Raw genomic sequence first — 15,129 nt, 5'->3', positions numbered from 1 at the left:
CCATTCGTGCCTCGGACAGGAGGTGCAAGATCAAATGCTACATCGATAAGAAAAAGGCAGGTGGAAAGATCTTCTCCAACTTACAGAGCAACAGAGGTGCCGCTTTTTCCAACTCCTCAACCACTTTCACAGATACCTCCTTGGCAAAAAGCTGGCGGAAGAAAAAGCTCAACTCTGCTAGCACCTTCCAGACATTCTCAGGGACGTAGCCTTGAACCATCGATGGAAGAAGCCGCTCAATCCATATGTGGTAGTCATGATTCTTCATCCCTAAGACTCAGCCAGTCTCTGGGTTCACTCCCCTCCTCAGATTCGCTGCATACCCATCCGGGAACTTTAACGTTTGAACACACGACATGAGCTCGAACGATCTATGTCGGAAACACCAAGCCAAGGCAAACTCCAAAAATGCAATGCAATACCATCCTTCCTTCATGTCATTGTCCCGATCGAGCTCCTCAATGTCCTCTCTCAACGGCGCCATCCTTGTCTCTGCCCAAATGGCATTGGCATTGGTGACCCGATTGAGTTCCGTCGTCCTCCATGAGTAGCTCTAGCTCCAGCCTCCTCCATGTCCATGTCCTCCTCGACCTCAAGCGTGCGTGGTACAGGTCGGTGGGTCTGTCTTGGATCATCACTTGGTGCCGTACCTGGGTACCGCAGGCCGAGGCGGCATGGCCGCCTGGACCTACGGCTGCACCTAGATTGAGATTGGACTTTAATTTCAGGCATACACAAGCGAACAAGTGGAGTGAGTACTACTCCTACTTAGTATTAAGGCACTTTGGTCATCCATCCATACATCCTTAAATGACTAATTATTATGCAGCGCAGTGTAGTTACTTACTGTCACTACTAGAATCTCGATTTTTTCTGACGGTGCGAAAACCCACGGAAAAATTCGAATACCATCAGAAAAATATTTTTCTGACGGTGTACCCTCAGAAAAATACCCACAGAAATATAATGACAGAAAAATCTAATTTTTCTGTGGGTTCACCGTCAGAAACAATTTTTCTGTGGGTCTCACATGCATAGAAAATTTGTGTTCACCCAGATTAAAACTAATTTTTCTATGTGTTAATCCACACAGAAAAAGAAATAAACGCACAGAAAAACACATGTTTTTTTCTGTCGGTCTAGGTGAACTCATAGAAAAATTCATTTCGCCCAGATTAAAAAAAATATAATAGATAGCATACATATAAAGATCCAAATGTTCAACACATTCATTAATGACATCCGGGCTACATATAGATGATGTTCAAATGATCCGACATCAATACATTCAAAAGCATTACCATCTCATCTCAAAGTTCAAGTCTCAGTCAAGATGAGTAAAGTACAAGCATGCATCATTGAGTCATATTATACCTAAAACTAAAGCTAACAGATTAGAGCCTATCAAGGGCCTTGAGGTACTTCTGCTTGCGGATGTCAAAGAAGATCTTCATGGAGTAGCGGTTGTCCTCCAGCTTGGTGAAGCTGCTGAGGTACCTCTCCACCTCGTCCCACTCGCCTCCCTGCACAAGGTCCTCGAAGTGCTTCATGTTGAAGTAGAAGCCCGACTCCTGCTCCAGCCTGCACGGGCAACCGCAAAAAGCATCAAAAATCCCAGCTCACCCAGCAAAGAAAGGCTCCAAAAACCCCATTCATGATCATGGTGAGTACTCACTTGTGCACCGTCTCCTTGAACTTCTCCTCATCGAGGAACTGCAGGATGAGGAAAACCAGCTCCCTGCTAAGAGACGACATGGCTCCCCTGATCACAGTCGGAGCCTCCAACTCTCAAAAACCCGCCTAAACCTCGGGCCGCCACCCATGCAGACATTGAAGGTTGCTACTGCTACCTCACTTATAGTGCCACAATACTTTTCCAAAAGTACCACAAACTAATAAACTAGTGAATTCTACATTTTCACAACCACAATTGAACATAGTTTTGCAATTCAGTTAGCCAAATCAACTTGGATCATGATTCCTGGCTGACCAAACCATGCTTTAAAATGTCCCATGGGGAGAAGAAGTCCAGCACTCCTGAGGCATCAAATAAAAATGACCCATGGGGCAAATCAGAAAATACATGGGACAAAAGAAAAGGAAATGGAGGTGATGGTGCCTGGGAGAAGAAGTTTGATGATGGCCATGGCAATTGGGAGCATCCTAGCAACTGGAAATGCCAGGGGCAAAAAGAAGGCAGATGGTAACTGGAAATGCTGGAGATGGAATTGGAAGACCAAATGCCAAGTCTAATGCAGGATCTAGTTGGGGTGAGAAAGATAAGATGGAGTCTGATGAGCATCTGAAAGTCCCAAAAGAATCAGACACATGGAATACAGGGAAATCAAATGAAAGTCCATGGGATAACACTGATGCACTACAGGATTCCTGGATTAACAGTATTTCACCTGGAGCAAAAGAACAAGAGCAAAAGAACTCGAGAAATGGCTCAGATTTACCCATTATCAGCATGACAACTACAACTTAATTTCACCTGAAGCTTAATTTAATTCTCTCTCTCTAATGGGAATTGAACTGGCCACAGAACTGGTTGCTTGTACTGGTACAAGCCATCCTAGTTAAGCAGCAAACAGAACAAAATATCCCAAGTACCAGCTCAAAAGGTGCTAAAGTGCAGAAGTTCTCTAATGGAAACTTTATTCATCATAGCCACTCAAGAGTAGTACAAAACAAAAAAAGTCACAAGGTACGTGAATGGTGGAGGCAGGCAAGCGCTGCTCCAACATACATGTAATCACTTGATCGATAAGAAAAGATGAACTTAAAACTCAAGGCTAACCTCACTATTGATTAAATATAGACATCATCAACCATATTTCTATGTTTCCAAGTGACATTGACACATCATAAGCATTAATAGTGGGAATGGGTTTAAGGTAGGCAAAAGGGGTTGATATTTGAACTGCAGAATCTTACGTTAATCGATTACACACTCAATGAAAGAGAGGCCTTATCAAATTAACATGTGTAATTGCCCCCGTTCATATCAAGTTGACAGATGAAATTCCATCCATACATAACAGATTGAACGGTGTACAAAAAGAAAAGACAAGTATACATGCAAGTCCAAACGCTTACAAACAAACAAAATGTTCTGTTTCATATTTACTGAGATTTTGGGAAACAAGATGTCCATAACAAAACCAGTGTGGAACATTCAAATGAATTAGACTGATAAACAAATCGAAGTTAGTATTCATATGGATCCACTATCTGAACTGGGTTACAAATGAGGTCAATATGAGCTTTTTATGAATCTTTGTCCAAACGAATACATCTCAACATTCTTGCCAGTTTCCGAGTCTCCTAGACCCCATGTGCATGTTAGCAAGACAATTTAATATGCAACGTGTAAATTGGTGCAGAAAATGCAAAAAATAAGGTACTTCAGCTCCCTGACTTAACAATCACTATACTGCTTTACATCATGACAGAGTATTGCAGGTCTAACCAACAAATGCTGAGTCATTGCTCTCTTTATTTTCGATTCCTACCAAAGATGCATTAAACAAATGCAAGAAAGAGGCTGAACACACACTGCTTTTATTGAAAAGCAATTGTTTGTGTATGCTGCACAAAAACACACATCAAAGCCAATAATTCTAGTCGAGCAAAGCAACATGGGATCAAAATTCACACACACACATATGGTCCGTCCAGGTTTTTTGAAAGCAGTAGGAACTAGGAACATTGGTTCAGAATTTCAGATACAAAATATATATCAGTCTATCTCAGCAGATTATACCTCTTCTTTTTCTTCCTACTCTAACCAATCCCAAGCAGGATAAACTGCAGTGCTTTGCTGCTTCAGATAATTAAGACCAAAAGAGCAGGGGAATGGAATGAAGACAACACTGATAATTTGACTAATGGTAAAGTGTCTGTACCAACATAGCCCACATAATATTCATTACTATCACTGCATATATTTTACCTTAACTATGAAGTCCTCTGCCTGCACATCAACACCATTAGCTTTTTAAACACTTCAGACACCAACCCTTGCCACTTGAGATACCCACCTGGATCCATTGGAGGCTGCCATAGTCGCCGTCCACCTTGACGGATCCGGCCATGGTTGCTGAATCCCATACTCTCCTGTATGTCACCGCCCCTTGAGCCGCCCAGGTAGCCCGCACTACCTCCACCACCACCCATGCCGCGGCGTCGGATCCGGAGGAGGGAGGGAGGGAGGCGGCGGGACCGGATCTAGAGGGGAGGGGCGGCGCTGCGGCCGAATCCGGGGAAATCCAGGAGGGAGGGAGGCGGCGGGGCCAGATCCAGAGGGGAGGGGTGGCGCGGCTGCCGGATCTGGGGAGAGAGAGGGGGCGGCGCGGCGGCCGGATCCAGGGAGAGAGAGGGGGCGGCAGGGAATGAGAGGGAGGGGCCGGCCGTCGGGGAAGAGAGGGCGGCGCCGGGGAAGGAGAGGGAGGGGCCGGCGCCGGGGAAGAGAGGGAGGGGAGGGGCCGGCCACCGGCGGGATCCGGGGAGAGAGCGAGCTGGGGCGAAGGGAGGGGAGGGAGCGAGCTGGGCGAGAGGGAGGGAAGGGAGGGGAGGGAGCGAGCCCGTCGGATCCGGGAGAGGGAGGGGGCGCTGGGGTCCGGGTGAGGAGGAAGAAGAAGGGTTCGGGTGCGGAGGAGGAGGTGGGGGAGCTGGGTAGGAAGAAGGGAGGTGGGAGGGGGAGGGGGCGCTGGGGTTCGGGTGCGGAGGAGGGGGAGGGGGCTCCTAGTGGTGGTTTGAATTTTTCTGTGCGTTTTAAAATAACCCATAGAATAATTACGATTTTTTCTGTGCGTGCATGTATTTTTCTGTGCGTTTTTAAAGAACCGACATAATAAATTGTATTTTTCTGTGAGTGTTGATTTTTTCCGTGTGTGTATTTTCACGCACAGAAAAATCATATAATTATTCTGTGGGTTTTCGTATTTTTCTGTCGGTATATTTTGAAACCGACAGAAAAATTATAATTTTTCTGTGTGTGTCAAAAAAACGCACAGAAAAATTCATCACCCATAGAAATATTCGAGTTTCTAGAGTGTGTATTCTACAGCTAGCGTGCGTAATTCTAAACATACCATGAACGATGACTAGGCAGCACAGACAGCAGTTTGTCAGCTGATCGATCAGACAGACAAGGATCAGACAGTGAAGTATCTGTCACCGTACGTAACCAAAAGCAAAATAACAAGCTAAGCTAGGCAAGAGAAATCGATCACGGATCCTCTTCCTCTGCTGGAAAGCCCGGGTCATAGACATTGGCTGCTCCATGCATCCCGCAGAGCCTCTGTAGCTCGTCCTCACTAATGAATCTGGACTCCTCACGCTTTGCAAGCATGATCTCACCTTGCGGCCCTATGAGATCCGCCAGGGTCATCGTCTCGAACCCGTACCGATCAAGGTCCGACTGCGGCAGAGCCTTTTGTAGCCCAAGAGTGCCCTCCTGCAGCATCTTCTGGATGTGGTTTGAGAACTGGCCCCAGTTTCTGATCAGCTTCCATAGCCTCGAGTTGAGCTCGCTAGCAGCGGTGAACCACCCTCCCTCCAAGCTCCTCGAGATCTCCAGATAGACTGACCTAAGCCTCACAGCCTCGCTGAACACAACAATAACCTTGGCCACCGCCTTCACCAACCCTACTTTGACACTGGCATTCATTCTCACTTCTCTGCAATGCGGCCCCGCTACCGCCTCCTCGTCCTCGTTATCAACCTCATCTCCTTCCACATTGTAGTCCCGCTGCCCCGGGGTGACTATCCTCACACGGTCCTGGAATCGAGAAAGTTTGAAGAAGATGTCCTCCATTGAGTTGACGCCACCAGGCTTTGTCTCCTCGCTGAAAACAAATTAAAGGTCAAAGCAAGTTCAGTTAGTCACCGGCAGGACAGATGCTCCAATAATATAGTAGTACGTATTATTTACTTACTTACTTATTTATTATATAGCGCATTATTTATATATAAACATAAAAGAGAGATACCACTACTGTATAAATAAATAAACAAACTTATTGCCTGCTGCGGTGAGATGAGTCGAGACCCATCTTCACGGCGTGCAGGAACTCCGGGACATTCCCTTCCTTGATCATGTCACCGTAGATGAACCACTCGCCCCATTGCTCTTCGCCGCTCTCGACGGACACAGTGGCACGGCGGAAGCCCGCGAAGTAATAGTCGCAATCGCGAAAGAGTAAGTTGGTGTAGCCGGAGTGAATCAGCCTAATGATGTGATGGCTCATTCGTGTCTCTGGGTTGAGCGAGGCAGCACTGGCACCTCGTACTCTCCGATAAGCACTGGAGCCAAGCTACGTGCACGGGCAAGGCGGGCCTTCACCATCGCTTTGAACTCCTCTTCACCATCATTTGCCAAATCGTACACAAAGATGGGAACGTCCTGCATGCATGCAGTTCAGTAAGTACTACAATTGACAACAATTACTATATAATGATGATAATCTAGTCGGTGGATCCGAAACAGATTATTATTACTAGTGTATATGACTAGAGTATAGAGCGGTGACCTGCAGAGATCGTTGCCTAGGTGCAAAACGGTGTATATGCACCTCTCCGTCAGCATCTATGTGGAGGAGGTGTTTGTGCAGCTCTCCATCACCATCTGCTGATTAGAGTAAAATATCTGTTAATTTGATAGCATCCGGACAAAAGAATCTCGAATATGCAGAATAACAACAGTTCTTAGGGAGGGACCTAGCTTAGCATCCGGAAAAAAAAAATAAAGAAAAAATCACGTTACAACGGTGGTATATCCCTGGCCATCGGCCCACACGCACACACACGATCTATTTGGCCCAGCACGCACACAAGCGTAGCTACCTAGCTTTTAGGCCATGACACTGCACGCGCCATATATGGAACATGCATGGTACTGGTATAGTAGAAACCAAATAAACTAGTCGTGTATATCTGGAGAGGTAGCTTGTCCTGACATCCATAGCCATAGGAGTATAGATGAGAGTGAGACGACTGGTACAGACAGAGCGAGCATGCATGCATACGGAGTACGCAGTAGTACTAGCTAGTCTCCTGTCCCGATGCAGGCAGGCCCGACCCGAACAATCGCAAGCCTGCTGTGCTGGTATGCAGTCCAGGTTCAGGCCCAGGCCCAGGCCCTGACTGAAGCGGCGGGTTAACAACGTGCACTGCATCCAGTCCAGGCCCACATGCACGCACATCGGGTTAAGGAACAACGTGCGCTGCATCCAGTCCAGGCCCAGCAGCAGATTCCGCCCGCGTGGGCCTATATTGTATAGAGAAGAAGGAAGGAAACGGAATGGCTTGCGGGCAGACGGCCCAGCGCAGCGGTCGGTCGAAGCCTCCAAGGCAGAAGGAACTCCATTCTCGTGGGCCCGTGTTCAATCCCCACGAGTCGCGAACCGCACTCGCCTACGTAGGCATTGTTTAGATGCTATTCAAATTCTAAGTTTTTTCACTCTCTTTTCGTCATATTAATTTTTAGCCGTTTGTATGGAGTATTAAATATAGGTAAAAAAATAACTAATTACACAGTTTAGTTGGAAATCACGAGATGAATCTTTTGAGCCTAGTTGGTCCACGATTGAACAATATTTGCCAAATAAGACGAAAATGGTACTGTTCATCAGATTTTTTTTTTTTGCAATCTAAACGAGGCCGTAGTAAAGGAGATCAGCCTCGGTTCTCGTGCAGGCTTCAGAGACAGACAGGCTTGGTAGCCGCATAGCAACCTGGCCCCTGGGATTCGAAATGGAGACAAAACCCCAACTCTTGCAACAGAAAGGGCGATAGCCTGACACGTACTGGCAAAATAAAGCTACGTTGCTTTGCCATTGCAACCCCACCCACCAATCCAATTGACTGCTGCATGGCACCTGGGAGAAGATTCTTCTCGGTTCGACTTCGGTTGAGCGCCGCCGCCCCGCTCGCCGGAGCATCACCACACGGCCGGAGCATCACGCGACCCGCCCTGCCCTACCTTACCCGGCCCCCGCCCATACCCGAGGGAAATAAAGCGAACCCTACTCCGCGAGCGGCGCCGCCCATCATGGAACTGCTGGAAGCTCGCCGTTGGCCTGGCCATGGCCGTGGCCGGCCGGATCATCACGCGACCCCCTGCCCTACCACGCTACCGCCCATACCAGAGGGAAGGGGACCATACTGCGCGCGCGGCCGTCCATCCTGGAACAACAACTCAGGACTGCTTGAACGAACTGGAAGACGGCCGGACCCTCACCGACTGCGCTAGATAGCTGGTACGTGCGCCCATGGTGTGGCGTGGCGAACTGGCGACGGCGTCGAGATCTAGCCCGCCGTCGCCGTGTGCCAGAGGCGCTGGCCGCCGGCAGCTGCGGGACGCGGCGCTGACGGTGATGGCGCGAGCCGGGGAGGGGTGCCGGAGCATCACCGGACCCGCGCGGCTCCGAGGAGGGGCTGGGCTCGGCTCGCCTGAGGACGAGCGGAAGGGGGCTCGCCTTGGCACCCTGCGCGGCGGCCGGCGGTGGATAGAGCGACGGCGAAGCAGATATACATACGTACCTGCAGCTTCCATCGTCGCTGGGATCGCCAGGCGTGGCCGTACGGTCGGAGCAGTCTCCTACGGGCGGCGGACGGGTGGCTCCTCCCCCATCTCCCCTTCCTGCAGCGACGGTCGCCGGGGTGGGAAGAGAGACAGAATTGGAGAGGGCCGGGGAAGGGTTTTGGGTGGTTTTGGAGTTTGGACGGAAGGGAGGGAGAGAGAAGAGCGAGTGGAAGAAAGCGAGAGCTCTTTTGGACACAGATTCAGTGCCTTAGCTTCTTCAAGGCACCATGTACTCCTCATCTGTACCATACACCATGCATCCAAGGGCTAAGGAAGGCTGCAAAGCTTCTTTCTCACAGGTAATCAACCAGCAGCAGCATCACAATATTCACAAATACAAATTTAGCCAACCAAGAAAGGAGTGTCTTCTAGATTATACATTTTTTTACTGCTGCTAATACTCCTACGTACGTGCACAGTCAATGATAAAAATTCCTGAAAAAAATCATTAGAAATGGGAACAAATTTGAGTGATCTGTTTTCTCTACCGTTTTGCGGATCTCATATTTCTACACAGGAACGTTCCCGCGGAAGAGTATCGTATTTGGGAACATAATTTTGAACAAGCAAAATTATGTTTTTTGAATTAATTTCCACCTTACACACGTGGTTTCCACCACATTATTTTTCAAATATATAACCGAACCCAACCCCACCCCTGAGTTCTCGATCTCTTGCTCCCTCCTTTCTTCCAGTTCCACCAACAGCTATCCACAAAAAAGAGGCAGAACCGTCACCGCGAGTGAGGGAATCTTGGCACAGCCAACATGACGTGATCTCAACGCTCAAAATAACTAATGCGCGCGTAGTCTCTAGAAATTGAATTTCACTGGATTCAGTTTTGGGCACGACCAATATCCACTGATACCAAAGGAACGAGGTGTTATTTTCTCTTTTCTTTTTGTTATTTATTTATTACAATGTTTCTATCTACATTAGATTAGATGCAAACTGTTGTTCTACTCCCTTGGTCCTGAAATATAAGGAATCGTTAAAATATGTACCAAAAATACAAGGTATTCTAAGTCTTCAGTCTTTCCTGTCTCTCCTCTGTCTTTACGTAATAACCGAGCTACTCACCCCCTCCAATCTTTACGTAATAACCGAGCTACTCACCCCCCCCTCCAAATTAGTAAAGGGTAATACGGTATTTTGCCAGACTCAAATCGCTTCAATTCTTTATTGGACAACAACAGCATCCAGGCCTTGTTTAGATGATGGATGGGAATCAGTATTTGGCACTGTAGCACTTTCGTTTGTATTTGACAAATATTGACCAATCATGGTCTAACTAGGCTCAAAAGATTCGTCTCGTAATTTACAATCAAACTGTGTAATTAGTTATTTTTTTATCTATATTTAATACTCCATACATGTGTCTAAAGATTTAATGTGACGAAGAGAAAGTGAAAAAACTTGGAATCTAAACAAGGCCCCAGCCACAAATGCATTTCGGCGGCCTCGTCATCAAACTCACTCCATAATGGTGTTTGAAGCTTAACGGGCCGCAACAGCCACAGATGCGAGCCCAATAAACATGCACAACAATTTACAGAAAAAACGTTGGGTCACAAACTCACGGCACAACGCTCCAAAGTCGACTGATGTAAAAGCAGCTCTTCATCAGTCACCTGTCAACCAGACACACCCAACACAGTAACCTAACCATTTGGGCACCAGAGGTATGTGTGATAATGAGAAATCATATAGCAGTCGATGACAACAATGAATCTTTGAATATTGGGAGGAATAGGGAATATGGTCTTACCACGATTCCCTGAATCTATCTAGAAACAAGAATTACATGGGTGAGCAATAAACAGTAAACACCCACCGATGCAAGTTACCACACACAGCTCACGTTGTTACAGCAAAAATGGCTGGCTGCTCACTATTCATCACTTCTATAAGCACATGCTACTTCAGTCAGCTTTCATTCGGGTCAACAAGTTGCTGCTGTTAAGCTTTGGTGTTTTGACGATTTGTCACGCCACTCTTCCCACCAAGACTGGAACCATCTGTGTCAGTAGACTGGGCGAAAATCAAATCCCATCTACTTTGAAGATTTTCTAGTAGTGCACATCCACTGCCGTGGCTTTTCAATATCATCGCCTGTTGTTGTTGGTACATGCCAGCTTCCATCTTCAGATTCCTACATCCAAGAATGGTAATAGCATGGGCTGTGATGTTCAGTTTCTTCAAGGCATATGATTGTTTCTGTAGAGGATATAAACTTTATACAGATTTTACTTTCATCACCTGAACAACAATTGAATAGGGAGGCGGCAAGTGAAGGGTAGGGCCACGCCCAGAGAAAGTTAGTCTGACCTGCATAGAGTTGCATAGGTTATCCACATTGAAACTTGAGAGGGAAAGAAAAAAAGAAGAAGCACAAGATCCAGAGAAAATCTTGTAGGGTCACAAAACTACAAATGGGTTTGGGCGGGCCTCAGCATGAGTGTGCCATGCCTGAATTTATGAGCAAGCCTTTTGTGCTCCTTAAGGCTTAAGTGGAGCAGCATCAAGCTCTAGACAATGCAGACTTCATGGCTGTGTAATGTAAGAGATATACCTGATGTTTCTCTTTCCACCTAGGAAAAAAACTAGTGCCAAGCAGTTGAAACAAGTGGTCTCGCATCTCATCATTTGTAACAAGCAACGATCGGCAACTGACAGCTGCATACAGCCAATACCTGCAGCAGAACAGGAAGAGATGATTTGTGGATATAGAAAATATATAAAACGACCGTGCGTTGAAACAATATATAAACTGATCCTTTAAATGGGGAAAGCAAACATTAGCATGCCCTAAATCACTCCCTCAACAGAGTGCACTCCCTACAACCTTTTGGTAAATATAAATGATCCAGCTCGAAGAGCTTTTCCTTCATATGAATTTGCTGCTATGTTAAGCAGGAAAAAGGGGCTCACCAATCATCATTGGAACCAGGCGGGGTTGCATACAGAGCTCCAGCATTCCTCCAACTCTCCAGAATCTTCTGGTTGTATGGAGCTTTTGCAGGACCACCATTTACACGGTTCCTATGCAAAATTATCAGTGGCAACTTCTTTGATTTAGTTACTCTCTGTATAGCATTTACAACAGAGTTAACCTACAAGGAGAGAGGGATCCAAACTTGGTATTATTAGCTCTGTCTGCCTGCCTTTGTGTTAAAGAAGTATTGGATCATAACTTTACTGCTTGGCTGAACTACCTGTGAAAAACTGAAAGCTTTGCTATTGTAAAGGCCTACATTAGCAGCATCTATAACAGCATCGAATGGTCCATGGCGACGTAGCCAGTTCTGCAGAGATGAGGGAGGTGTTGGGTCAGAGAGACAAGCTTATAGAATGAAAAAAGAGTAGTACTATATGGGATGGGGGTAAAAGAAGATGGTGATGGTCTGATGGATTGGAGACAGACCTGGAACCCGAGGAAATCTTCCTTGACCTCACGCTTGATGGCAAGTTCGGTGAGAGAATTTGCAAAGTTGTCAGTCTCCGTTGGATCAATGTCTATGCAGACAAGCTTCTCCCCACAGCGTTGGCATGTCCCATCCTTATCCATCTCGGTCCAGCCAACGCTCCATGGCCCCTTGCCAAGCCATCCCTGGCCATGCCAGCCGCCGCCGCCCTTGACGACGGCCTCCTTGACTTTGCTGGGATCCCACTTGTCCACCCCCGCCTGGGACGCTGCGTCCGACCGGAACCAGGCCTCGACGACCTGAGCGGTCGTGTCGCAGACCTGCCTGACGAGGGCGCGCGTCCTGTGCAGGAGCCTGTAAACCTCATCGGCCTTGCCCTTGTCCGCATTGACGCGGAGCAACGCGGCGAGCTCGGGCTCCTCGGGCACGACGCCAGAGGCGTCCATGTGGGCCTCGACCTGCTTGGCGCCGTCGGCGTCTTTAGCATCGCAGTAGGCGAAGAGGGCTGGGCCGTACGAGCGGAGGCGCGGCGGGGTGCCCGCAGCGGCCATGCGGCGGACGACGGAGAAGGCCATGGCGGGATCGCGGGTGGCGGCGGCGAGGCGCGCGACGCTGGTGAGGGTGGCCTCGTTGGGCTGGACGCCGTCGGCCTCCATCCTGGCGAAGATGTCGAAGCCGCGCTGGGCAGCGGCAGCGGCAGCGGAGCTGTCGGTGTCAGAGTCGGTAGCGGCGGCGTTGGAGCAGAGGTAGAGCAGGCAGTTGTAGTGGTGGAGGGAGAGCGGGACGGGGGTGTCCGGGGAGAGGGCGTCGTCGTAGAGGCGGAGCGCGGTGGTGAGGTCGGCGTTGCGGGAGCACATGTCGAGCTGGTGGCGGAGGAGGCCCTCGGGGGATTCGCGGGCGCGGCGGCGGCGGGCGGCCTTGCCTTCGCCATTGCTGGGGCTGGAGTCCTCCAGCGCTGGGGCCGTGGCGGTGGAGGAGTGGCGGCGTCGGCGAGCAAAGGGGATGTGTTCGACCAAGAGGCGGCGGCGCTGGTGAGGTGGGGTGAAGAGGAAGCGGAGGGTGGTGGCGCTGGGTCGGAGGGCCGCCGCCGCCATGGCGGCACGCATGGCTTTGTTGGGGTTCCCTTCCGGATTGGGTTTGGGTTGGGCCTTGCTTGACCTCCGGAAATTCAATGCTCATTCCTTTTCCCTTGTATCGTCCCCTTCCCCTTCCGGGCGTCTACGAATGGATGAACAAAGACAGGACAGAAACGAAATCCCAAATCAGATAACCAATTCCACAGATAAATATGAATAAATATGCAGACACAAGTCCGTTTATTCTGTGCTCCTGTCGTACAATTCTCAATGTCTTTTACAACCCCACCGGCTAAGACTTAATATGAATCCCATAGACACCAGATTCCTTGAAAAATCCACACATGCTTATGCTGCCTTTGGTGAATCCATTGCCCAATCATATGCTATTATGCTACACTAGCTCTACAAAATCTATCTACATTCCGGAAAGGGGAACAGCGACACCACCTCGAAAAAGAGCTCTACACCAACAAAGTCATGACAATGAATGACCTCTGGCTCATCATAGCCTAGCTTCAGTTTCATTTGGTCGCCATGTCGTCTTTTGCACAAACAGCAAGCCTTCTTTATCCTGGGAGTAAGACATGCGGACCTCCCAGTGGAGAGATTTCACAATGTTCTCCACCTCACTTATTGTTTCAATGTTGTCTCTGACAATTAGCCGGCCTTCTGGCCTCAACACCCGATCCACTTCCACGATAACAGGTAATAGTTCGCACCTGCCATATCAGACAGAACATGCCAATAATCAGTGTTGAGGATGAAACTCGCATGACTATAGTATGCACAAGTGCAAGTGCACTATCTAGTTGAAAAGTTCAGCCCAAGGCAATTTGGTAGCCGAAGCAGCATCCACAATAACTGACACCTCAAGGACGGCATACACTTGCCTCTTCTTAACCTTGGAGAACAGATGGTTGGCGTGCAGAAGATCGTAAGTTCTCGGATAGGTGCTAAACGACTCACACCAGTCATGGTACAGTCCAAACAGCCCACGTTCATATATAATTGGAAGTGTGTCAGGTGAATCAATTGGAACCACATTCATGACCCACACCTTGAGATCGCGCAAAGCTGCTGCGAACCTACAACAGAAAATGGGTGTGAGAAATGAGTGTGCTCTGGGCAATCATCTTTCGTTTCAGGAATTGCAAGTAGCAGGTAAGAAAATAAAGTCTAACACGGATCCCAGTGAAAGAGAAACCGAAATATGAGGTCAGAGAAAGAATTCCACACGCTCAGAAGGTTAGTGAAGAAATAAGGCAAGTGCACCTCCCTACCCTGCATATACAGCTTTCATATCCATAACATTTCTAGCAGAAGACCAATCAGTACCCAAACCATTCATGTATGAATTGCTCACGACTCGCTTCCAGTGTTCATAGTCTGCTTGAAAATTGTTACACCACTGCTCCGTTGGTTATCAATCACGCGAACGCGATTGACCTCGCCGAGAAGACTTTCCTGCAAGCGAATCGAGAACACAAGCAAGAACGAGATGAACGCAATCTGAAATTGCAACTTATGAAAATAAGAAGAAGTTCAAGTCTTTATTCGAAAAGACTAATCACCACATGCGAACAAGATCAAGAACTGGGAGTGGCCTTGGCGGCGACAGTTGCAACAAAACGACGTCGGTTTCACGAGGAAATAAAAAACTAAACAAAACCCAAGCCCTAATGGAGAGGTGGCGGCTGTTTATGAAGACTCTAGGGTGGTGCAAGACCCCTGGATGCTGACTTGTGACCACGATTCCCGTTGATTCCGAATAGCTTTTGATGTGAGACCATTTGGATTGGTTTCCTTATCAAATTAGTTTTCCATCCATACGTGAATTGTCAAAAACGGAGTCTGGGCGCGTCCTGGGTGACCAGTTTAAGGTAGACTGGTCCTGGAACCCGAGATGGGCTCCAACTTCAGTTGGACTGGGCCTCCACCATAGAAAAGATGAATTGGACACCCATGCTGGACCTCCTCCTCTCCTTGGCTTGTATGCGACGAAGTAGTGATGTCCTCATCAGCTAGGGACGCCATC

The 15,129-nt window shown here is 48.2% G+C and overlaps 1 protein-coding gene across 1 annotated transcript; it reads right to left on the bottom strand.

The window, feature by feature from the left end:
* Window positions 1-10,297: 10,297 nt before the first annotated feature.
* On the bottom strand, window positions 10,298-13,252 carry LOC136497278 (proteinaceous RNase P 1, chloroplastic/mitochondrial-like). The gene is made up of 6 exons (XM_066493077.1): window positions 12,015-13,252; window positions 11,806-11,895; window positions 11,522-11,703; window positions 11,163-11,283; window positions 10,850-10,918; window positions 10,298-10,742 (listed from the first exon to the last, which is right to left on the bottom strand). Exons 1-6 carry the CDS (start codon window positions 13,119-13,121, stop codon window positions 10,644-10,646), a joined length of 1,668 nt encoding a protein of 555 aa, XP_066349174.1. The 5' UTR covers window positions 13,122-13,252; the 3' UTR covers window positions 10,298-10,643.
* Window positions 13,253-15,129: the final 1,877 nt, after the last annotated feature.

Source organism: Miscanthus floridulus, chromosome 12, assembly GCF_019320115.1.
Source record: "Miscanthus floridulus cultivar M001 chromosome 12, ASM1932011v1, whole genome shotgun sequence".
Lineage (NCBI taxonomy): Eukaryota > Viridiplantae > Streptophyta > Magnoliopsida > Poales > Poaceae > Miscanthus > Miscanthus floridulus.
The sequence above is the reverse complement of the archived record's forward strand: the minus strand, read 5'-3'. Positions and strand labels throughout refer to the sequence as shown.